The following is a 25897-nucleotide window of genomic DNA, read 5'->3' as shown; positions in this document are numbered from 1 at the left end:
ATGTTATTTAGACACAGCTCTCAGCATGCTTAGCCAGCCTTCTATCTGACTGGCTAAGCATGCTGAGTGCTGTGTCCATAAATCATAACACAGCTCTATGAAAATTACTGTTTCTAGCTGCTGTTGTCCACAGTCCACAGCAGCTAGAAAACAGTAATCTTCATAGTCATGTTAAATGATCACTATAGTGTCAGGAAAACAAATCGGTTTTCCTGACACTATAGTGCCCTGAGGGTGCCCCACCCTCAGGGTCCCCCTCCCGTGGTCCCCCTCCATGTTGCCAAGATAGACGCCAAATGAAGGGGTAGTTGCAGGAACAAAATACTTTAATGGTATCGATAAAATATATATGTAATTAAGACACTGAGTGCAGTTCCATAAAAAGGCCCAGCAAAATCCTCAGCACCAGGCCCATGATGCTCTTAATCCGGCCCTGCACGTGGCTCAGGCAAATTTGGGTAGGTTTTGAGAAACTGCTGAACCACTAAGTTTAAGACGTGGGCTAGGCATGGCATGTGTCTGAGCTTGCCGAGCTCCAAAGCCTCCACCAAGTTACGGCCATTATCAGACACAACCTGGTTCTAGGTTGAGTGGTGAGAGCCACAGCTCAGTCTGGTCTCTTATCCCCTGCCACAGCTCTGCGGCGGTGTGCTGTTTGTCCCCTAAGCATATCAGCACGGCCCCACTGCAGTGCTACACTGCTTCCAGCTACCAACTGATGACTGTATGGTGCTGCACGCGGATAATTTGTAGGTGGAAGTGGAGGAGGAGGAGAAGTGGGGGTTGGAGCCACTAACGTAGGTGCTGCCGGAAAATCTGATCGATGTAGGGCACGCAATCCTTGGCGTCGGTAGCACCTGTATCATACCAGGGTTCGACTCGCTCCCGGCCTCCACAACATTCACCCAGTGTGCCATCAGGGAAATGTAGCTTCCCTGGCTGAATGTGCTTGTCCATGTGTCCGTGGTTAAGTGGACCTTCCCAGTAACTGCGTTGGTCAGGGCACGTGTTATGTTACGGGACACATGTTGGTGTAAGGGGGGCATGCCACACCTTGAAAAATAGTGGCGGCTGGAGACTTTGTAACGCGGGATGGCCGCCAACATCGGGCTGCGGAAGGCAGTGTCCACAAGCCTAAATGGCAACATTTCCAGGGCCAGCAATTTGTGCTATGGCCTGTGGGTGGGTGGGTGGCTGGGTATTTGCGCTTGTGTTCAAATGCCTGGGGTAAGGACTTTTGTACACTGCGCTGTGATAGGGAAGTGGATGTGGTCGCTGATGGTGCTTGTGAAGGTGCAGGGTGGGAGGCATCCAGGCCTGCGTCTTGGACAGGGGATTGGCCAGCACATAACACAGGGGAAAAGGAGGCAATGGTGTGACCCGCAGACACAGATTGTGGACCCAGGCGTTCAGCCCACCTATTAGGGTGCTTGGATGCCATGTGGCGGATCATGCTGGTGGTGGTGAGGTTGCTAGTGTTCACGCCCCTGCTAATTTTTGTAAGGCACAGGTTGCAAATTACAATTCTTTTGTCGTCCGCACTTTGCTCAAAAAAGCGCCATACTGAGGAACACCTACCCCTTGGCAAGGGAGATTTCCGCAAGGGGGTGCTCCGTGGACTTGTTGACTAACCACAACCTCAGTGATTGACAACTGTGTCTCATCCTCTTCCTCAACCTCTTGAGACTGTAATTGCTGTTGAGTTATTGGCAACTGTATCTCATCATCATCCACCTCGTTAAACAGTAATTGCGGTTCCCCACCGTCATCTTCTTGTGAGTGTGGATGCTCAAGAGTTTGGGAATCGGCACAAGATCTGTCCCTCTTCAAGCGTGCTTGGCGAGAGGGCCAAATCAAGGAATGGTGAGGAAAAGAGGTCCTCGGAATATCCGAGTGTGGGATCACTTGTTTAACCAGACTCTCCATGGTGGGAGGAAGGAGTATCAAGACTGGACTTGGTGAAAGACAGGGTGGTGCTTAACCGACTGGAAGCATTATCTGCTGCAATCCAACGACTACATGGTCGCAAGAGTGGTGTCCCGCGCCGCCCTGCAAACTGGGACATGAAGCTAGGTATCGTGGATGACTGTTTTTCTTGTGCTCTGGAAGCAGACACAGTTTCAACGCGCCCAGGGCCACGGCCTCTGGGTGCACCATCAGCATCAAGGCCACTTCCCCGTCCCTTACTGCTTGCCTTCTTCATTTTAAATGTGATATGTGCTTTAAAGTATGTCACACGTACAGTAGCGGAAGATTTGAAAGTGTATGCGCAAAAAAATTTCAAAAGGTATTTGGGATGCGGAAACGTCACACAGGAGATATCCTGCGGATAATGTCAATGCTGTCACCAGTGGCTAATAAACACTGTATGTCACAGATAAAATTTTAGGCGCACACGTTACACTGGAGATGTGGCGCAGCTAATCTCACTGTCCGCAGCGGACACCGTCTATTGAAAAAGTACACTGGATGTCACTGATATTTTAGGGATGTGCACACTTTACACAGGAGATGTGGCGCGGATAATTTAACTGTCCGCAGCGGCCTATTAGAAGCTATTTATCGCAGGATGCCCTAAAAATATATATTGCTGCTGTCACACACAATAGTCCTTAAAAGGACTTTTTGGTCTCTGAAAAGTTTTTCTAATAAAAATCTTCCAATAAAACTCCCTACACTGTCTGTCCCTTCCTATGCAGAGCTCTCCCTAAGACTGAGCAATTTAGCGCAGGTTGCGCTACAAACAGATATTGCTGCTGTCACACACAATAGTCCTTAAAAGGACTTTTGCGTCTCTAAAAAGTTTTTGTAATAAAAATCTTCCAATAACACTCCCTACACTGTCTTTCCCTTCCTATGCTCAGCTTTCCCTGACTAACACTAAGCTGAACAAGTGTCATGACGCGTTCCGGCCAGCCAATCACTGTAATACCAGTAGCCAACAAACGTGCGGGGAGGAGACTCGAGCATTGCGCTTGAGAACATGTGGTACTCGGCCAAGTACGGTCATGTGCCGAGCATCGAGATGTTCGAGCCTAACTAGTGTTCGGCCGAGCATGCTCGATCAACACTAGTAATCACTCATCTTCTCACTCCTTTTCTGAAAAAAAAATAAATCTGAGCAAGTATGTTCTCTGATATGGTGGGGGCAGGGTCATAACATGCACAGATATCCATGTTACCCCTCGCCCCATGCCTAATTTTACAAGAAGAGAAAGATCTATGCCTCTCTTCCTCTCTTTGCACCCTGTCAGCAGGTTCTCCGCTTGCCCCCTCCTCTGAGCTCACAGCTGGCTGAAGGGGAGAGGACTACTTAAACCTGCTCTATTTCAGGCTGAATAATAGCTACATATATGAGCCAGGTCTTGTTTTAAAGCTGAGAATGTAAAATTTAAAACAACACTGGGTTTGCCAGTTGTAATATATCTGAAGATAACATGTTAACTGTAGAAACTGGGTTGGTAGTGAAAGCTGCAGGTATAAGCAGTTCCCACTTACAGCTTTTCAGCTTTCAAACAAGACCTGGCTCATATCTCTAGAGCCATTTGTAGCAAGGACGTATCTCATACGTCAGTGACTACTGAAGTGCCACCTTGCGAGTATGTATGAAATACATCCTTGGTTTAATGCTTCATCTAAGACTATATCTTTTGTTTAATCTTTTCACTAGAAACCTATGACATCACTTGAACACTTGTGAATCAAATCCTGTGGCATCAGCAACAACTGTTGTAATATATAAAAGGAAAACTGCTTCATGATTCCAGTTTTTAGCAGTTATACTTTTGTTTTCACATGAAATCATTGTGAACAGATTACTAGCATTGGCTCATGTTTGCTTATATTCCATTAGCCTGTATAAATGCTACAAAGTAGTAAGTTAAACTGGATCTGTCAGGTATTTTATACTAACTTACTCAATATTCATATAAAATACTATTTGAATGCAAACTGTACTCCTAGAGAGAGTCTGTGATTTCTGCCTCCACTGTGCACACAGCTAGAGTTCTCCTTGTATACATACGGGTACAAAATAAACTCAATATTTGGCCAGGGAAAGCAGGACTCTCGGGGTTTCTGTGAGTCCTGGCATGTAGGAGTGGTGATTGACAGGCTCCTGTGTATGGTCATTCTCTAAAACTGAAATTCAGCATCCTCCTTGCTTCTGGGATAAAATAAATGAGGACTGCGCTGAGAACATTTAGTGTTGTGGTCTTAAACACCTTTGATTCATCATACACTGCCTTGTACAAAATTCACACACCACCACTTTTTTTATTTTTTTTATTTTATTTCCAGAAATAACGGCCATTAAGTACAATTTATTTGTTAGAAGTAAATTAGGCAAAAGCTTGCTACACTAAGTATAATAGTTTCCAAAAGGTGGATTATCCAATAATACAAATACCTCCCACAATGCCCGGGCCCCTTCCTCCTGTAGACAATACTTACCGTGCAGGGATCCAGAGGGACGTGGGACTGGGTAAGTATCTTCTATAGGAGGGACCCAGGCATTATGTGGGGGTATTTGTACTATTGGATAACCCCTTAGATGTCTTTTTCTACACATTGACTATGGTTTTATTTTAACATGTAAGTGTCTCCAAACAGTTTTGCTCTTCATTTACATCATGATCAACATGGCCATGAAATTATAATGGGCATTATACCTTGACCTGCTGTTGTGCTATATAGGTTGTGTGCTATACCCCCGTGGGGGAAAACAGTATTGTTGCATGCCCTTTGAGGCTTTTAGTCTGTGAGAGACGCTGTTTGTTAATGACTCGCCAATCAGCGGATTTCCATATCGGGCATATGGACAACAGGGTTAGTCTTTGTGTCCATGTATTTCATATTATGTACTATTGATGTAAAATTCTACATTTAAAGGAGTAATCCTATCCTTTGCATATGCCATAAATGTTCCATAGGTGTCGGTCCCACCTTTAGAACATATACTTGTCTCTAGAAGGTAGTCCCGTGTGGGGAGGTGGCTGCACATTTACTTCTATGGGAGTTCCAACATACTAAGCACACAGGATTATTTTTGGAACTCAAGTGAATGGAAGGGCTGTGCATGTATGGCCACCTATCCATTCAAAGCTGTATGACACTGGGCTCCGTTCTTGAGATAAGTGTACGTCCCTGCTCTGGGATGCACACCTATCTAATGTTCATGGCATATCCTGTGGATAATGGCAATTCCTCCCTGTTTGGGAAAAATATTCAAGTTATTTTATATTTATTTCTGCCATTCTCGATCTTTGTCTGTCTCCCCCCCAGGAAGAAACTAATTGGCTGCAGAAGTTTACCTTCTGAGACAGTTTTCTTCTATTATCGATTTACATGTATTTTGAGTTAATAAACATTTTTATAATAGGTTTTTATTTAAAATTTTGCACGGTTTGGTTTCTACTGCTCCTGTTTCACGCCATACAGCAGCTGCAGAAAGCTGTGTGATAAATCGGTCACACTGGGTGACTGATAATGTTCTCCGGCACCCCTTTAGCCTCTGCTAAACTCTCTTCTAACCTGATTTGTGCCCAAATCAAGGCTGAACTTTGATTTGGGCATAAATCAGCTTAGATTTCTGAAGCTGTTACATACAGAAAGCTGCAGAAGGCAAACAGTGCAAAATTTATATTAAAAACCTATTACAAAAATGTTTAGCCCTAAATACATGTCAATCTGTAATAAAAATTGGTTCCAAAGGTCTCCAAAGCCTGTGATTGCTAGAAGTATGCTTCATAGGGGTATTGCCATGAAGAACATTTTATTTATTACCAATCCACAAAAGGCCATCAACTATCACTAGAATGGGAATCCTGAGTGCACAGACAGAGGAGTTTTAGGCTCCATTCACACGTCCGCAAAATGTGTCCGCATCCGTTCCGCAATTTTGCGGAACGGGTGCGGACCCATTCATTCTCTATGGGGACGGAATGGATGCGGAAAGCACACAGTGTGCTGTCTGCAGCCGCAATTGCGGAGCGCGGCCCCGATTTTGGGTCCGCAGCTCCGCAAAAAGATAGAGCATGTCCTATTCTTGTCCGCAGCTTGCGGACAAGAATAGGCATTTCTATGGGGGTGACGGGCTGGTGTGTTGCGGACCCGCAATTTGCGGGTCCGCAACACACCACGGACGTGTGAATGTAGCCTAAAGGGTACCTGCACACGTTGCAGATTACACAAATTGTTTCTGCACGGATTCTGGTGCGGAAAAACAGCAGTGTAATATAATACCAGCAAAGTGAATGAGATTAGACAAATTTCACACGCACTGCTTTTTTTATGCGGAAACTGACCTGTGCAGATTTTTTAATTGCAGAATGTCAATTTTTTTGCGTTTTTTTTTGTGTGTGTGCGGATCTCTCCCTTTTCAATGTAAGGGTGAGATCTGCGGAAAATCCAGCATAAACTGTTTTGAAACCCGCACTCATGTGTAGGTAACCTTAGGTCACTTGCAGACGAGCGGGTATTCCTCCGCGGGTGCAATGCGTGATGCGAACGCATTGCGCCTGCACTGAATCCGGACTTATTCATTTCAATGGGTCTGTGTACATGAGCGTGGTTTTTCACGCATCACTTGTACCTTGTGTGAAAATCGCAGCCTGTTCTATAGTCTGCGATTTTCAAGCAACGCTGGCCCCATAGAAGTGAATTGGGGCTGCATGAAAATCGCATCCGCAAGCAAATGCAGATGCGATGCGTTTTTCACTGATGGTTGCTAAGAGATGTTGTTTGTAAACATTCAGTTTTTTATCACGCGCGTGCAAAATGCATTAAACCACATTGCACCCGCGTGAAAAAAACTGAACTGAATGCAATCGCATACAAAACTGAATGAACTTGCTTGCGAAATCGCGCATTTTTCACTGAACGCATCCGCAACGCATCCATACCTATTCCGCTCACGCTCGTCTGCAAGGGGCCTTATAGAGCAGCGGGTGATCACATGTGCTGCCTCTCCATTTAGTGCCTACAGGACTTAGGCTAAATGCACATCTGCGCTTAGATTCCTGTATTCTGTTCCAGCTTGGGAACAGATTACCAAAACACCAGATCTGGTATATGCCGGACGCTGCTGGTGCCAAACAGATCCCATTCCCTATAATGGGGTCCTTTATGTTTCCGGTGTGAATACTGCCATTATATTGGACAAAATACCCCAGCAACATTTCATCCTGCAATGGAGGCTTCTACCGGAACCTCCGCCACATATGTGCAGTTAGCCTTGCAGTCCTATATACTTTGAATGGAGAGGCTGTGTATGATCATCTGTGCCATTCACATGCCTCCTCACTGCGGAGAAAAAGCGGATTCTGGATCTGTGTACTAGTGATTAGAGATGAGTGAAGTTTGAAAAGCTTCAATTCGGCTGCTTCGCCGAAGTCCACAAATAAATTTGCTTTGTGACGAATTACTTTGAGTAGCGTGCGCAATGACCGGGAGCAGCGATTGCGCTGCTCCCTTTCATTGAATCCCTTGGATGCCGCATTCATTGCTATTAGCAGCATGTGAGAGAGAAAAAAATAGGGCTTTCAGGGCCTAATCGGTGATAAATAATAATACTCACCTTATCCATTAGAGCGCTATGACGCCGCACTGCACATGATGACGTCATCAGGCTGGCCAGCATGGTGACATCATACAAGATTTTACACAGGATCTTCCATAAAGATGGCCGCGCCGGCCTCTTCGTGCTCAAATGGATGAGGTGTGAGTATGATTTTATTTTTTTACCGCTACTTCTGAGAAAATGTATTTATTATCACGAAGCTTCGCCGTGAATCCAATTTTCCCTGAAATTCGGATCAAAGTCCACTTCGAATACTTTGATTTGCTCATCACTACTAGTGATCAGTGAGGGTTCCAGCAGTGGAACTCCCATTGATCTTACATGTGTCACCTATGCTGTAAATTTTAGTGAAAATACCCTTTAAATACTTGTAATTACTAACTGTAAGTAATGATTTTAGATGCAGTATATGTATTTTTGTTGAACTAAATGGTTCTTTAAAAATCTCTTGGGCACTGCGACACTGTTGGGGTAGCATGAGTTCAGTTAAAAGACGGATGTAATAGAGATGAGGGGTCAGTAAGCTGCCTGTAAAAAATTAGAGTTCTCTATGCTAAGGGTAAGACAAAGTATTATACCTTTCATGAAAACCAGCCATATCACAAGTCTATATATGTTATGGTAAACACTGTTTCGGTTCCTATACAGTTTTAAGATGCATTGCGCTGACTACACATTGCAGTTCACAGTGGTGCGATGCAACCATTCGTTCTGTGGTACTATTACCCAGTCATTCACACACAAAGCACTAATGGTAGACAAATGATAATATATACAGTCTCATCAGGATAAACCTCTGCTTATCAAATATTCCTGTTGATTGCACCTGGAAAATGTGGGCTGCTAAAAACAAAGCGTTCTAAGATAATCCCAGTAATCTAGCTTTCACTGGGAGCTGAAATCAGGATGGAGTGCATTAATATGACACACGAAAAAGCTTTCACTGTAGCTGATCATCCGTATCTGGTTTTAGCACCTCTGACAAGTGTTCTCATTAAGATGATTCATATTGTAAGGGAGCTGGAGCATTGGAAGGGAGTTTCTGACTTGCAAAGCTAAGAGGAATATGAGCTGTCTATTAAACGCTGATGGACTACTCCCTTCACCTGATAACTAAGCACTAGAGCATAATTCTTGTTCAGATTATTTGTCACTAGCACTTGGATGTCCTTGCTTCCGGCTGTGCTACACACTCCTTCCCAAAATCCATCTCGACCTAACGTCAGAGGCCAAAAGTTCTTGCCTTTGACGACCACTGCTGCCAATCCTTTGGCCTTAATTCTGAACTGTACCTCACTGTTGGTTGGCAGGATACCAGTCCGTGGCTCCAGCAGTTCATAATTCACATTCCAAGCACTGTATCTCATTGGAAAAAATGGCCATCGTATTTTTGTATTGGAGCAACATAAGAGGTAATTGCAGGTATAGTCGTAAACATTGCTTAGGTCTGTCTTCTTCTTGGTGCAGACCTTCAGCACATAGTTACCGGCTTTAGGAAGTTGGATGTCAAACTCAACCCGACCTTCTTTCTCCACTTGGAAAATGTATCTTCTTCTTGCTTCCTCCGATGCAATGTCATCAGAGTGGAGGGTAGCAACAACTTCAATCTTTTCATCCAAAGCAAAACTCACACAGCAGCGGCCATCGTCTGTTTGAATTGTTGGGTCCAGGTGGGATGGACGAAGAAGTCCTTTTTTATCGGAGAGGTAACTGGGCCCAACAGGATTACATAAATCGAGAGGCAGCAAAGGCCATTTTACTTGAGTGTTAACACAAGAAATTAGATAATTACAGGCAAACTTAAAACTGCCCTGCTCAGACTCGGCGTAAATTTTCAGAACATACATTCCTGCTTGTGGCAGCTGGATGTGAAATTCCACTCTGTTCTGTCTCTGGACTTGTAGGACATGTCTCCTTTCACCTTCTTCAGTCAATAGCACATCTTCCGACTGTAGTCTGGCAAAAATACTCATCTCTTTCTTGAGTGTGAATGATAGAGAGCACCGTCCATCATTTGTGTGGATGATTGGCTCTGTTTGGGATGGTTTCAAAAGGCCTTTTTTCTCTGATAATGGTGTAGGCCCCACAGGGTTTTGCAGCATGTCAGGGAATGGTGGCCATGCCACCTTTAGGTTTGAACATGATATGAGATAACTACATACAAGTTCATAATTTCCAGGCTGAAATTTGTTATCTGCATAGACTCTTAATTCATATGAACCACTTTTGGGGAGCTGGATGTAAAACTCAACCAGCCGCTGTTTCTGAGTTTGCAGAATGTATCTTCTTTCCATTTGGCTATTCCACTTGTTATCATCTGAGTGTAAGGTAGCTAAACAGCTCATATCCTTGTCCAGTGAAAAATTTAAAGAGCAACGTCCATCTGGGCTATTAATCACTTGCCCCAACTGTGATGGCTGGATGAAACCTTTCTTATCTGTTGTATTGCTAGAACCCACTGGAATCTGCGGTATAAGAGGTGCTTCAATGCTGGAGGAATCTATACTGGAACAGCAAATCAAGTAATTACAGATATATTCAAAGTTGGTGGAAGAGGATTTGCTGTCAGCAAATATCTGAAGAACATAAGATCCTGTTTGAGGTAGGCGGACCTGTAGTTCTAAGTGTTGTCCTCTTTGCACTTGTGTCACATAGCGCTTCCCTCCACAATCATTTAGAGATTCATTGTCACTTAGGAGTGCTGTAAGAAATTTTATATTATCTTTTAAAGTAAATGAAATACTTGAATGTCCACTTGAAGAATAAATAATAGGCTCACGACAAGATGGTTGCAGAAGACCTTTCTTTTCCATTAGGGCAGTTGGCCCAACTGGATTTTGCAGCTGTTTGGGGAAGGGTGGCCATGCCACATCCGGATTTGTACATACTATAAGGTAATTACAAAAGCACTCAAACTTTCCTTGGCCAGTAGAACTGTGTATTTTTAAGGCGTAGTGGCCCTGTTGGGGTAAATGGATTTTAAACTCCACTCTGTTGCCTCGGAGGGTTTGCAAGACATATCTCCTCTCATCCCCAGGTTTGATGAGATCACCATGTAAAGTTGCTATTACAACATTTCTTTTGGCTAATGTGAAACCGATAGTACAGCGACCATCTGGAGTGTTAATCACTGGGTCAGGGCATGTAAGCTGCAGAAACCCCTTCTTGTCTGTCAGCCAACTTGGGCCAACCACAACATCTAACTCCCTAGGTATCTTGAATACAGGATCTACAGATCCGCAGCAGATTATATATTCAACAATACTTTCATATGTTTCCTTTGGGCTGTCATAAGGTTTGGTATAAATTTCCAGTCGGTGTCTGCCAGTTGCTTGTGGATACACCTCGAGCTGCATTCCATGTTTAGTTAGGGTTAGGAGACCAGGCTTCTCCTTTTTATTTAGGGTAAAGGAAAAAAGAACAGGGAAATTTCCCTCAATGGAAAACGCGGCCTTCCCGTTAACTGTAAGAGATTGAAAATAGGATCACTGGCCACATTTATGTACAGGTTATTTTATTATACAATTCGTAGCAACTTGGCTACCAATAATGTAATTTTATATCTATTCAATAGTCCTACATTTTATTTTTTATAAAGAAAGAATCATATACAGTGAGCAACAGAAGTATTTGAAGACCCTGCGATTTTGCAAGTTCTCCCACTTAAAAATAATGGAGGGGTCTGAAATTCACATTGTAGGTGCATTCCCCCTCTGAGAGACAGAATAAAAATAAAAAATCAGGAAATCACATTGTATGATTTTTAAAGAATTTATTTGTCTTGCACTGCTGAACATAAATATTTGAACATCTGAGAAAGAAGAATTCTGGTTCTCAAAGACCTGTTACTGTGCCTTTAAAATGTCTACCTCTATTCCACTTATTAATCTAACATAGTAGCACCTGTCTGAGCTCTTTAAAGACCCCTGTCCACCCCACAGTCAGTCAGCTGCCAACTACTACCATGGGCAAGACCAAAGAGCTGTCAAATGACACCAGAGACAAAATTGTGGACCTCCACAAGGCTGGAAAGGGCTAAGGGGCAATTGCCAAGCAGCTTGGTGACAATAGATCAACTGTTGGAGCGATTGTTAGAAAATGGAGGAGGCTAAAGACGACTGTCAGTCTCCCTCGGAATGGGGCTCTATGCAAGATCTCACCTCGTGGGGTATCACTGATCATAAGAAAGGTGAGAAATCAGCCCAGAACTACAAGGGAGGAGCTGGTCAATGACACGAAGAGAGCTGGGACCACAGTTTCAAAGGTCACTCAAATCATGCATTGCACAGAAGGTTCCCCTGCTCAAGTTATCACATGTCCAGGCCCGTCTGAAGTTTGCCAATGACCATATGGATGATCCAGAGGTAGCATGGGAGAAAGTCATGTGGTCAGATGAGACCAAAGTAGAACTTTTTGGTCTAAACTTCACTAGTCGTGTTTGGAGGAAAAAGAAGGATGAGTTGCATCCCAAGAACACCATCCCTACTGTAAAGCATGAGAGTGGTAACATCATGCTTTGGGGGTGCTTTTCTGCAAAGGGGACAGGACGACTGCACTGTATTAAGGAGAGGATGAATGGGGCCATTTATTGTGAGATTTTGAGCAACAACCTCCTTCCCTCAGTCAGAGCATTGAAGATGGGTCGTGGCTGGGTCTTCCAACATGACAACGACCCGAAGCACACAGGCGGGATAACCAAGGAGTGGCTCCTTAAGAAGCATATCAAGGTTCTGGAGTGGCCTAGCCAGTCTCCAGACCTAAATCCAATAAAACATCTTTGGAGGGAGCTGAAACTCCGTGTTGCTCAGTGACAGCCCCGAAACCTGACAGATCTAGAGGAGATCTGTGTGGAGGAGTGGTCCAAAATCCCTGTTGCAGTGTGTGCAAACCTGGTCAAGAACTACAGGAAACGTTTGACCTCTGTAATTGCAAACAAAGGCTTATGTACAAAATATTAACACTGATTTTCTCAGGTGTTCAAATACTTATGTTCAGCAGTGCAAGACAAATACATTCTTTAAAAATCATACAATGTGATTTCCAGATTTTTTTTTTTTTTAATTCTGTCTCTCAGAGTGGGAATGCACCTACAATGTGAATTTCAGACCCCTCCATGATTTCTAAGTGAGAGAACTTGCAAAATTGCAGGGTGTTCAAATACTTCTGTTCCTCACTGTATACTATAATGGGGCACATTTACTAAAGAATTGCATTTCATGTGCAAGCCTTAGGCCACGTTCACATTTCCAGTGAATGTTTCCAACAGGCTGTTCCAGCACAGAACAGCCTGCCGGCGCTTATCAGATCCGGCATTGCTGGATTCAACAGATCACAGCCGGATCCCTATTGACTATAATGGGATTTGGCTGTGATCTGTCCTCTTTCCACCATAAATGCTGAGTTTCGGCGGGACAAATTTTTGTCTGGCTGACAGCCAGCATTTATGCCGGATCATCTTTAGCAGAGATGTGAATGCAACCTTAGTGTAAAGTCCACCAGAGTAATATGTGGCAAAAGAGGTGCACCTCTGTTACATCTTGTGCAGTCCACAAACTGAAGTCTACTCCAGCTATAAGTTGAGGTAGATTTCAGTTATCATTTGCACAAATTTTATGGTGTAAATTGTTATAAATGTTTCAGGCTGCAGTGGTCTGCTGCTTCCTCTAAGCTTCAATCACTTAAAATAAAACAGAGCGAGAGCGATTGAGAATTGTAAAAAGTCACAGATTTTTGTGCAAAATGCCGACAATTGGGAATCTTGTACACAAAAATACTGGCTTACAACTTTTGTAAAGTGTCTTCTTAAGACATCAAACCAAGCTTCTAAATATGGAAGAGGGTTAGGCTCCGCAGTCAGGTTTCTGCATGTTTTGGAAACCAAAACCAGGAGAAGTCATCTGTGTCCTTTATACTTTCTCTCCTTTTATGATCCACTCCTTATTTTGGCTTCCAAAACTGCATGCAGAAGCCTGACTGTGTGGTCGTACCCTAAGAGACAATCCCCATCAATGTGTTTATTTGGCTTGTTATACCTGTTTCTACCTGGAGAGTCTCTGGATATGATGCTTTCAGCCCGGCGTTGTAGAAGCTGCTCTTGTGACATAAATTTCCTTCAAACTGTTTGAGTGAAAGGGGAACTTGTAATAGTTGCCAGTTCTGGTTATCAGGAAAATGCTCTTCAATGAATAAGGCTGGATGCGTCAGAAAATAAAATTCATTGTACCTGCACACAAAAAAAAATATATTCATTTCAAGACATTGTGGTAATCCCAGCTTTTAAAGAATATTTTTTCATAGTCTATTTTTAAAAACAAAGTGAAGGACATGATGTTGCTGCCTTCCTTTGCTTACAAACTCTTTTCCCCAGTCTTCCTTATGCAGTATATAAGATGCTACCTTCCTTAGAACAGAGCTAGGTACACCTGCACTTATGTCTTTTAATGCAAATATCTACGGTAGTTGGCCAGTCGCATACTGTGGGTCATATTTTCAGTTGTTTAGACATCAGCATGGGAAAGAAATGTGGCAGAGTTTGGTTTTAGTGTTTCTAGAAGAAAATTACGAATAAAAGTATCTCCTCAACAAGGTGGGGAGCTAGAGGATATCCAAAATCGCCTAGAACAGGCAGAATTCCAGTAAAGCGTGAGACTGTGACTAGAACTTCAGGGGGCGGCAATTTAGCCCCCACTTATGCACACCCCTGAACACATTTGTGTCTTTAGGGATTATTTTACATCACCGTTTTATTGCTGTTATTGCCGAAATTTGCAGCAAAAACCATGACAAAATTGTGATATGCACTCACCTAAAGAATTATTAGGAACACCATACTAATACGGTGTTGGACCCCCTTTTGCCTTCAGAACTGCCTTAATTCTACGTGGCATTGATTCAACAAGGTGCTGATAGCATTCTTTAGAAATGTTGGCCCATATTGATAGGATATCATCTTGCAGTTGATGGAGATTTGAGGGATGCACATCCAGGGCACGAAGCTCCTGTTCCACCACATCCCAAAGATGCTCTATTGGGTTGAGATCTGGTGACTGTGGGGGCCATTTTAGTACCGTGAACAAATTGTCATGTTCAAGAAACCAATTTGAAATGATTCGAGCTTTGTGACATGGTGCATTATCCTGCTGGAATTAGCCTTTAGAGGATGAATACATGTTCTCATTCTGTTTATGCCAAATTCGGACTCTACCATTTGAATGTCTCAACAGAAATCGAGACTCATCAGACCAGGCAACATTTTTCCAGTCTTCAACAGTCCAATTTTGGTGAGCTCGTGCAAATTGTAGCCTCTTTTTCCTATTTGTAGTGGAGATGAGTGGTACCCGGTGGGGTCTTCTGCTGTTGTAGCCCATCCGCCTCACGGTTGTGCATGTTGTGGCTTCACAAATGCTTTGCTGCATACCTCTGTTGTAACGAGTGGTTATTTCAGTCAACGTTGCTCTTCTATCAGCTTGAATCAGTCGGCCCATTCTCCTCTGACCTCTAGCTTCCACAAGGCATTTTTGCCCATAGGACTGCCGCATACTGGATGTTTTTCCCTTTTCACACCATTCTTTGTAAACCCTAGAAATGGTTGTGCATGAAAATCCCAGTAACTGAGCAGATTGTGAAATACTCAGGCCGGCCCGTCTGGCACCAACAACCATGCCACGCTCAAAATTGCTTAAATCACCTTTCTTTCCCATTCTGACATTCACTTTGGAGTTCAGGAGATTGTCTTGACCAGGACCACCCCCCTAAATGCATTGAAGCAACAGCCATGTGATTGGTTGACTAGATAATTGCATTAATGAGAAATAGAACAGGTGTTCCTAATAATTCTTTAGGTGAGTGTATAATGACCTGCTAGACATAGAAGTGTGTAGGAGAGTCTGGATGACTTTTTAGATAATTTAATGTGAAGGTAAAGGACCTTTGGGATTGATGATGTGTACATGTCTCATGATTGATCATCTCAAAGGTCTTTGAGTCCAAAGGTCTCTGGACAGGAAGAAGACTGCATCAGCCTGTATCAGTGGCGTACATAGAGAAGTAAGGGCTCCATAGCAAGGTTTAAACCAGACCCCCCACACAGGACAGAAGGGTTTCTGCTTAAACCCTTCTCAATGACCCTTGGGCCATTTTTCCACTGCTTCATTTGCTGAAAGTTGTTCCTTTAGAGCAGGGTTTCTAAACTCCGGTCCCCAGGGCCCACTTACCGGTCAGGATTTGACAATATCCCACAGAATGAATACCTGTGGTAAGTCCTGAAGCATGGACACTAATTATATCACCTGCTCAATACTAAGGAAATCCTGAAAACATGACTGGTAGGTGGGTCCTGAGGACCGGAGTAGAGAAACCCTGCTATAGAGGGTAGAGTCCTGACCAAATTTTCACCCCCAGTAGAAGAGGAGATGATCCCAACTGGGCCCCCTCCTGCCCTGGGCCCCATAGCAGTCGTATGGTCTGCCGCTATGGTAGTTACGCCCCTGGCCTGTAAGTATATAAAGGAAGAGAAGTGGTGTACATACAGTACAGACCAAAAGTTTGGACACACCTTCTCATTAAAAGAGTTTTCTTTATTTTTATGACTATGAAAATTGTAGATTCACACTGAAGGCATCAAAACTATGAATTAACACATGTGGAATTATATACATAACAAACAAGTGTGAAACAACTGAAAATATGTCATATTCTAAGTTCTTCAAAGTAGCCACCTTTTGCTTTGATTACTGCTTTGCACACTCTTGGCATTCTCTTGATGAGCTTCAAGAGGTAGCCCCCTGAAATGGTCTTCACTTCACAGGTGTGCCCTGTCAGGTTTAATAAGTGGGATTTCTTGCCTTATAAATGGGGTTGGGACCATCAGTTGTGTTGAGGAGAAGTCAGGTGGATACATAGCTGATAGTCCTACTGAATAGACTGTTAGAATTTGTATTATGGCAAGAAAAAAGCAGCTAAGTAAAGAAAAACTAGTGGCCATCATTACTTTAAGAAATAAAGGTCAGTCAGTCAGCCGAAAAATTGGGAAAACTTTGAAAGTAAGGGCTATTTGACCATGAAGGAGAGTGATGGGGTGCTGCGCCAGATGACCTGGCCTCCACAGTCACCGGACCTGAACCCAATCAAGATGGTTTGGGGTGAGCTGGACCGCAGAGTGAAGGCAAAAGGGCCAACAAGTGCTAAGCATCTCTGGGAACTCCTTCAACACTGTTGGAAGACCATTTCAGGGGACTACCACTTGAAGCTCATCAAGAGAATGCCAAGAGTGTGCAAAGCAGTAATCAAAGCAAAAAGTGGCTACTTTGAAGAACCTAGAATATGAGATATTTTCAGTTGTTTCACACTTGTTTGTTATGTAGATAATTCCACATGTGTTAATTCATAGTTTTGATGCCTTCATAGTCATGAAAATAAAGAAAACTCTTTGAATGAGAAGGTGTGTCCAAACTTTTGGTCTGTACTGTATGTGTATATGTATGTGCAGATACTGAGAATTACACCCAGTATACTTGTCTTGAGTAGCAGTGCTGTGTAGTGCTTATACATATAAGTATTATAAGTATGTGTGTAAGGGTACTTTCACACTAGCGTTTTTGTTTTCCGGTATTGAGTTCCGTCACAGGAGCTTAATACTGGAAAAAAGCTGATCAGTTTTATCCTAATGCGTTATGAATCAGTTCAGTCCCTTTTAAGTTTTTTGGAGGGAGAAAATACCGCAGCATGCTGAAATTTTCTCTCCGGCCAAAAATACTGAACACTTGCCGGAATGCCGGCATTAATTTACATTAAAATGTATTAGTGCCGGATCCGGCATTAAGTGTTCAGTCAAAACGGATCCGGCTTTTCGGTCTGCACATGCGCAGACTTTTAAAAATGCCAAAAAAAAATGAATACCTGATCAGTTTTTCCTGATGACACCGAAGAGACGGATCCGGTATTGCAATGCATTTGTCAGACGGATCAGCATCCGGATCCGTCTGACAAATGCCATCCGTTTGCGTCCGGATTGCAGCGACGGAACTGCCTGACGGAATCCTCTGCCGCAAGTGTGAAAGTACCCTAAGTATTTCAATATCTGCTCTTATTCTGTATATATGGACACTGCACAGTACCACTTCTTATGTCCTGTATACTGGGTGTAATTCTCAGTATCTGCTCTTATTCTGTATATATGGACACTGCACAGTACCACTTCTCTTGTCCTGAATACTGGGTGTAATTCTCAGTATCTGCTCTTATTCTGTATACATGGACACTGCACAGTACTACTTCTCTTGTCCTGAATACTGGGTGTAATTCTCAGTATCTGCTCTTATTCTGTATACATGGACACTGCACAGTACTACTTCTCTTGTCCTGAATACTGGGTGTAATTCTCAGTATCTGCTCTTATTCTGTATTCATGGACACTGCACTGGAAACATACTTGCTGACTTCCTGCTACTATCTCCAATGCAGGCTATAGGCCTCTTCTGGGCTGAGGCCTGAGTTGCCGGCTTCTCGGCAAGACATATATATTGCGGCGCCTGAGACCTGGCCTTTAAGAAAGAATGGTGGGACAGGGAGCAACTGGCTCCCATGTCCCACCACAGTGATCCAGTGGTCAGTAAATTCATGGCCCCAGACAAAACATCTGTGACCTAGCAAAGCCCCTGACTACATGGATGGCTTAAAGTCTATGGGTTCTTTCACACTCGCGTTAGGCTTGTTTGGCAGGGGAACAGCCTGCCGGATCCATACTAATGTTTGCACACGTGTGCTGCCGGAAGTCTGCCCAGGCCCCATTCACCGCATGCTGCAGTTTTTGTACGCCCGCGGACTTCCGGCAGCACACATGTGCAAACGTTATTATGGATCCGGCAGGCTGTTCCAACAAGCCTAACGCAAGTGTGAAAGAAACCTATGTGCACCTTCTGGGACAATTGTTTTTGCATTTTACTCATTTAGGGATAAAAATATTTTTTCAATTGGTCTTCATTAAAAATATTGAGCAGTTTTTTCAAAGGATTGACTGTTTTTCTCTCTGGGTGCATCTTACTTTCACTTTGTGCCATCATCTAATAACCCTAAATTACTAAGAGGTCATAAACACTTATTTAAGCCACATTCTTATTAGTAAGGTAAGGATTGAGCTTTGATGAGTGTTTATAAGGTCTGAGAGAAGAGATAAGGAGTCTGTCAGCTCCTGGTCTGACGGAAAAGAAAGAAAATTCAGGTTCTGCTAGTAAAGCATCTTAGCTCTGTATAGAAAAAAAGTTTCCATATTTTTAATAAAGACCAATTGAAATAAGGATTTTTAGCTCATAATGAGTACAGTGCACTAATAAAAAAAATTACCCCCAGAGGTGTACATAGCCTTGAAAGAGTCACTGTACTTTCACACAATTTAATTTAATATAGAATGGTGTAACTAACAAATTTCTAAATCACCTAAATAAAAAAATGTGGCTGTATCCACATTTGTAACATAGCCACTAGGGGTCTCACTTCCACCTAATTTTCTCTAGTAACAGAGATACAGAATACATCTCATATGAAATGGGGGCATGTCAGAGCTAGCTGTGATCCTATGCCTGATAAAAGGAATGCTTGTATACTGCTTTTGGAGATTACAGAAGAGTGTCCTGTGTGTTTGCAAGTGTGATCCCCCTTTCCTTATCTGTTCTGTGAGCTCTGGAGCTGAAAACAAACATAATGGGAAGTAAGAGAAAGTATGTCACAGCAGTACAGTGCTGGCAGATTAAACAGAAGGGTGACACGCCTCCTGCTTGTAAGAGAAATGCATCTAGCTGGGCAGCTTAAACAGGGAAAAATATGGCTGAAAAATACTTTAGAGAAGCCCAAAAAAGACCTGCATCCTAACAGTTATGATTGTACAAAGTAGCACAGCCATTTTTTGAAAACTCAGGTACTCTTTAAGTCTCCCAAAGCAAGAGACACTTGCCTATAACTCTCTAGTTTGTAAAGTTCATATGCCCTAACAGGGTTATTTCTACTCTATTGTACATCCAGAGAATCTTCTTGTTTTGACTTCATATTAAGCTGATGAAGATGCTTTATAAAGATTTTCTTCAAGATGCCTATAACAAATGATAGAATATGAAATGTATTCCTACTTACCGAAAGTTAAACTTACTACTGCTGCTGTCTGCAAGTCCAGCTCCCCATGTAGAGTCTAGAAGATGCCATTTCTTGTTCAGATAAACTGCATTCCAGGCATGGTTTGTCTCTTCCGAGAATGTCTGGCCCAAATCATAGCAGTGGCCCTTTGAGTAGCCACCAATTTTTAGGCACTTTATGCCAGCAAGTCTACAGGTAAGATGAAAATATATGTAATTGTGTTATTAAGCAGCAATTGAAGCAGCACTGTGAAAAGATTCAAATACAAAAAAAGGAAAAACTGAAGAAAAGGGTGCACACATCCAGGGAGATCAGATCCAAACTCTCAACAGTCCACAAAAACAACAAAGAAGGCAGTACTCCAGTGTAGAAGTATCGTTTTATTCACATAATAAAACTACATTTCTGCACTCGGGTGAAGCCTTCTTCATTGTTATTTTGTAAATGTGTTAGGTATTTGTTGCTTTTTGTGATAATAAAATACTTTTATCACTCAGATATCAGAGTATGTATGTGTTCTCAATTATTTCAAAAAAACTCAGTAAGAAGGATAATGTTGTTGATGATGACATTGACTCTTTTTGGAAGCTTTTGAGATTAACAGGTATCTTCAGTATCTGTGTGTGGCTGAAACCCTGACTACATGCGTTAGTCAATGAAGGTACAGTTTGGAAAGGAATACCTTAGTTACCCACTAAATTGTACAACCAGATTATTGCAATAAACTGGTTATTATCTTTAGTTTTTACTTACTTATAAAGAAATCAACCCTGCCAAATTCTATAATACTTGCCCTCTGAGCATATCTCTGCCTTAGATGATGACATGGTGACCACACTTCAGAAGATCTCTGAGACCGGGAAGCTAAATCACTAGGCATGGTACTGGGCAGTTTCTACTGGATTCTAGTGGTTGTGACACTAAAAGAAATATGGGGCCAGTTTTATGCTGACCTATCTGAGGGCAACATAAACTAGTGACAGAAGCCCTGATTGAAACACAAGCTAACTTATTTTTGTCTGTCCAGTTGTTTAAAATCCACATTGAGAAGTTCTGAGGCCACGGTATATTACCTGTTATTACCTATCCATATTCCCGAAGTGAAGAGTCCTATGCTGCTCCAATCTGATACATAGTCTCAATAGAGAGTAAAAATTTAATATCTAAAGGTATATCAACTCTAATGACTAGACTAAACTGAGCTAGGGGTGGTGCTAACAGTCCATATCTCAGCTTCTATGGGGCCGTGCCAGAGTTAACTCCATCAATCCCATACATTACCATACTGGGGATACAACGCATAAAATGACATAACATAAATTCCAAAACAATTTGTAATTACTCCCTGCTCTTAGGTACTGTGAATCACTCCTTTTCATTGTCTTTAATATAGTCATTGGAGTGATATAAATTAGTTTTTAAATGCTAAAGCTGCACCATTATTTGTATAGTCATTGTTAGGGTACCTTCACACATGGCAGAGATTTCTGGTCTAATAAACTACCGTAAGTAACGTAATTGAATAATCATTATCGTTAATAAAATGAATAGAAACCTTGTTTGGAGACTCGGCCTGTATCTTTGCATGTGTAGATGTGCTCTTATATCTTGTGTATACATAAATAATGTCCTAAATAATGTATTGCGAGATGTATGCACATAAGGAGCAAGATCAGCATAAATTATAGAAGATGATAACTTTGGCCAAGTCCAGGAAGAAGCCAGGTAAAGCGAAACTCGAGTTGGGTGAAGCCACGTGGGTGAACACTACTGATGTTCCTCCTGTGCTATTTTGTTGCTTTAACAAGCATCTGTCAGCAGGATAAACCCCCTAAACCTTGTAGGGCTGACCCTGCTATTCAAAAGAATGCCTTTCTTTAGAAGACCCATTGCATTGTTACGTAGAAGTGAGACATTAAATGCACATGCAAATGAGTTTTTAAATGGTCACTAAAATTTCACACAACTTTGTATAAATCAATAGTACAAGCGACCACAATAAACTTTGTATTATGTTTTATCAGTGACAAATGTCTAGTTGTTTGCTAATTGTTTTTCCCTTTGAAAAATGCCTTATTCCTCTCGAGGACAGATCATCTCTGCACAAAGACTGTGCAACTACATAGGAAGGTTATTGCTCAGCACAAGTGCCTTATTCACAACAACTGGTCAGTACTTCTGAAACAGTTAGGAAGCAGATTCTCCTCTACTTTGTGTGTGTGCAGTGGATAGCAGCTAGTCTTCTCCACCATGTCTGGGAGAACTGCAGACTAGATATTCAGCAAGTACAGAAGAAAACTGCTAAAAATGCCAGATACAAGTGATATAATGGCCAGAAAAAGTGTTATTCCTTATGTACATACACTGCAACATTATACATATATATATATATATATATATATATATATGTATTCATACCTTTAGATATAATTTAATTCTTTTTTTTTTATTTGCTCTCTGGCAGTGCATCACTCTGCTTTGACCGTTTTAAAGATTGAAGCTGATTCTCCTCTTTCAGTCTATATGCAGTTTTTCAGTTTTCATGTCACTATTTTTGACACAAGTCCCATTTTGCGCTATACTTTGGGACTTTTCCCCTCATTTCCAACACCCTCATCACCCTCACTTTTGTAAACAGGATGGGGTGTGTGAAGGAGGGTATGGGCCTAGGATGGGACCTCCATGACCTAACACATTTAATAATATGTGCCCCAGAAAACTGGAGCACATCATACCAAAAGTCTACTCTAGCTCCTTGTTTGCATAGATTTCATTTTCTGGCACATGGACCTCCTGAGGATGCACCAAAATTATTAAGAGGCATATGTAAGAGGCACCAGAGGGTTTTCTTATGAAGACTGATTTTATTCTTAATGAATCCCCCCCTTATCTGTGTTTGGTATTACATACTCCAAATTTAACACCCAGACATCTACTTGTTCTAGTAAGCTTACATACCTTAGGACCATAGATGAATTTGGTGTAGTTCCAGATCAGTAGAACTATAGGGGGTGAACTTAATAAATTTGCAAAAATGACAGTAAAATATGGGTATAATATAGTAGTCTAAATTAAGAATTTGTTCACATTTTTGTTAGTTCTTTTACTTCAGGTTTCTGTTGCTCTTTAAGCATGATGCTTTAGTCTGTCTTTTATTAAGGAGGACTTGTCATGCCCAGTGCTTACTTTCATTGGCTAAATGTACCGCTGACAATATTAAAAGCTGGGGATGCCCAACCTGACAATTCAGTGCTATCAGATACCAAAACTAACAGCACCAATAGCAGCCAAATGGAAGAGGCTACAAGAACTAGGAAACACAAACATATACAACCTGTTGGAGTTCTCTGAGGATGTTACAGATCCTCTTAAAAGGGGTTTTACGAGTGGTTAACACTAATGACCTATGACCTATGTTCTGTTTCGGTATTCTTTCTTTCTTCTTTTACTATGTTCTGGATAGGTCATCAATATCTGATCAGTGGGGTTCCGACTCCGGCCACCCTATCAGCTGTTTGAAGAGTAACACTGTGGCTTCTTCCTAGGCGAGGGACGTCACATTCATTGGTCACATGGCCTATTTGCAGCACAGTCCCATTCAAGTGAATGGGCCTGGGCTGCAATACCGAGCAATGTACAGGGAAGTGCTTGGTTACTGTAGCTTTGAGGTGGCTGCAGCACTCACCAGAGCGCTATGGCCACCTCAGACAGCGGGAATGCCGAGAGTTGGACTCTCATTGATCAAATATAGATGGAATACCCCATTTAAGCTCTCTGGCATATAAAACATGACACAGGTAAGCTATGAAGTTCTTTTCTGTCTCTTACCTGCACATGTTCTCAAACAGGCTTGCGTATCCCTCACAAGCTCCTTTTCCTGTGAGCAGTATCTGATTGGGATCACCACACCACTTTGACTTATCTTCCAGAGCCTCCAAGTCATACTCTACATGAAATATATACTTTATGTAACAATTCTGCTGTCAACATATATGTTTAGTTTGAAATATTGCTAAATGTGATGTGATTATACATATGTTGTATATTTTAGTCTATTAGAATTCATGGATGATGTATATGAGCTGCTATATGAACCGGCAACAAAATTAGACTTTCACTAGCCCACTGAAACCAACTAGTATGTAGGTATGTATATATACATCTTTTTCTGATCCCCCTGTATATGACAGTGTCTGAAAAATTATGGTGACAAAAATACATCATGTGTTTTATGAAACACTAAAGTCTTCTCACCTATGTGGTGACAGATCCACATCCAGATGGCACGGACTTTCTCCAGGTCAGTTCGAGCCATCTTTAGCAGTGTTCGTACTAGCTCTTCCACTGTATTTGGTTTAGTCACCTGCAAACACAGACAAAATATAAGAGATGGACAGACGCAAATACTGGTAGCATGAACGGGTGCAATCTTTTTTTTTTATAAATTCACTGAATGAAATTATGTTTTAAAGTATCAGGACAATTATGTTACTGCAACATTTGCCTTTTGTGTAATTCCTAAGGATATTCAAGAAAAAAAAAAAAATTATTTCAGCAATCATTTTTTTTAATGACTGTCACCTCTCTCAGAAACTGGTGATCAAGAGTTATTTTGCTTTATCCGTAACACTGTGGTAATTGTACCAAGTTTCTGAAAAACCAATTCACTTCTGTTGTCATTTGTGCACAAATTCAGCCAAAACCAAACAGAACAGTTAAAGGGGTTCTCTGAAATTTGAGAACCCTTGTCGTAAGGCCGAGCAGAGTGCAGGTATTAAAGAAAAAAGGTTCCAGTGCCTAGGTCCCTTCTCCTCTACATGCACGTCACCAATGCTAGTCATTCACTGGCCTCAATGGTCACTTGTCATGTATGTAGTGGTCACTGCTGAGGCCATTGATAGACTACTACTGGTTACGTGCTTGTAGACTGCACATCATACTTATGATCTAGTAGAGGTTTGGCAATTTAAAAAGGGATTCCCAGTTTCAGAGAACCTTTTTAAGTAAGTAAAATAAAGAAAATTACCAATGTTTGGTTGTGGAAATTCTCTTTACTATACTCTGTACACTCTGAACCTAAAGCAAGGAATACACACACATGTTAAGCTGCAACATTTGAATTGGTTGGCTATATTTAGCTAATAAAAGCAATAGAGAATTGCAAGTAATGCAGTTTCTTAACTCTTAAATCCTGATACTTGCAACCCAGACATAAATGATGGATATTGAACTCTAAAGAAACTTTGGATATAATTTTAATTTTTTTCTGCTCAATGTCCGATTGTTAAGACCGGGCCTATTTTCATTTTAACATTTTTTATTTTTCCTCCTCATGTTCCAATAGCCATAACTTTTCTTTTTTTCTGTTCACATAGCTATGAGAGGGCTTTTTTTTGTGGGACATGATGCATTTTTTTTAATGCCACCATTTAATTTACCATGTTCTGTATTAGAAAATGGGAACAAAACTCTTTGTGTGGCAAAGTTGAAGAAAAAAAAACTGAATTCCACCAAGGATTTTGGGGATTTGACATCACAGCGTTTACTATGCACTAAAAATGACCTGATGTTCTTATTCTGCGGCTCAATACGAATGCAGCGATACCAAACAAAGTTTTTTTTTTGCTTTACTACTTTGAAAAAAATTATTTTTGCATCTCTAAATTCTGACGGCCATAATTTTTTTTTATATTTCGGTCTACAGAGCTGTATAAGAGCTTGTTTTTTGCATAACGAATTGTAGTTTTTACTGATACCATTTTTGTAGTATATATGACGTTTTGATCACTGTTCTTAAATTTTTTGGGGGGACAAGATAACAAAAAAAAAAGCAAATCGACATTTCTTTACTGTTATGGTGTTCACTGCACAGGAATTTTTAGAAATATTTTAATAGTTCAGACATTTGCGGACGCAGCGATACCCAATATGTTTATATTTTTTATTGTTTATGTATTTTTATATGTACAATTGGGAAAAAGGGGGTGATTCAAACTTTTTATATATTGGTGTTTTTTTTTTTTTTTTTATAACGATTATCTCCCATATCTCCCATGCGCTAGTACATAGTATATTTTGATCCCCTCTCCTATTCCCCCTAATAGAGATCTATTAGGGTGAATAGTATTTTTACTCCCTCCATTCTGAGCTGTGCCTCGTGCATAGCTCAGTATGGAGAATGCAATGGCAGGCCTG

At 41.7% G+C, this 25897-nt stretch overlaps 1 protein-coding gene across 2 annotated transcripts in view; it reads right to left on the bottom strand.

Moving 5' to 3' along the window:
- Positions 1-7049: 7049 nt before the first annotated feature.
- KY (kyphoscoliosis peptidase) overlaps positions 7050-25897 on the bottom strand; it is a 41264-nt gene continuing 22416 nt past the window's right edge. The window contains exons 6-10 of one of the 2 annotated variants that reach the window (XM_040427682.1): positions 23957-24065; positions 23531-23648; positions 19703-19891; positions 13612-13802; positions 7050-11042 (exon numbers count right to left, since the gene is read on the bottom strand). In XM_040427682.1, coding sequence (XP_040283616.1) covers positions 8635-11042; positions 13612-13802; positions 19703-19891; positions 23531-23648; positions 23957-24065 — 3015 coding nt within the window. In that variant the 3' untranslated portion in view covers positions 7050-8634. The remainder of the gene's footprint in view (positions 11043-13611; positions 13803-19702; positions 19892-23530; positions 23649-23956; positions 24066-25897) is intronic. The other variant, XM_040427683.1, reaches the window with a different exon arrangement.

The sequence above is a fragment of the Bufo bufo genome, chromosome 4 (genome assembly GCF_905171765.1).
Source record: "Bufo bufo chromosome 4, aBufBuf1.1, whole genome shotgun sequence".
Lineage (NCBI taxonomy): Eukaryota > Metazoa > Chordata > Amphibia > Anura > Bufonidae > Bufo > Bufo bufo.
The sequence above is the reverse complement of the archived record's forward strand: the minus strand, read 5'-3'. Positions and strand labels throughout refer to the sequence as shown.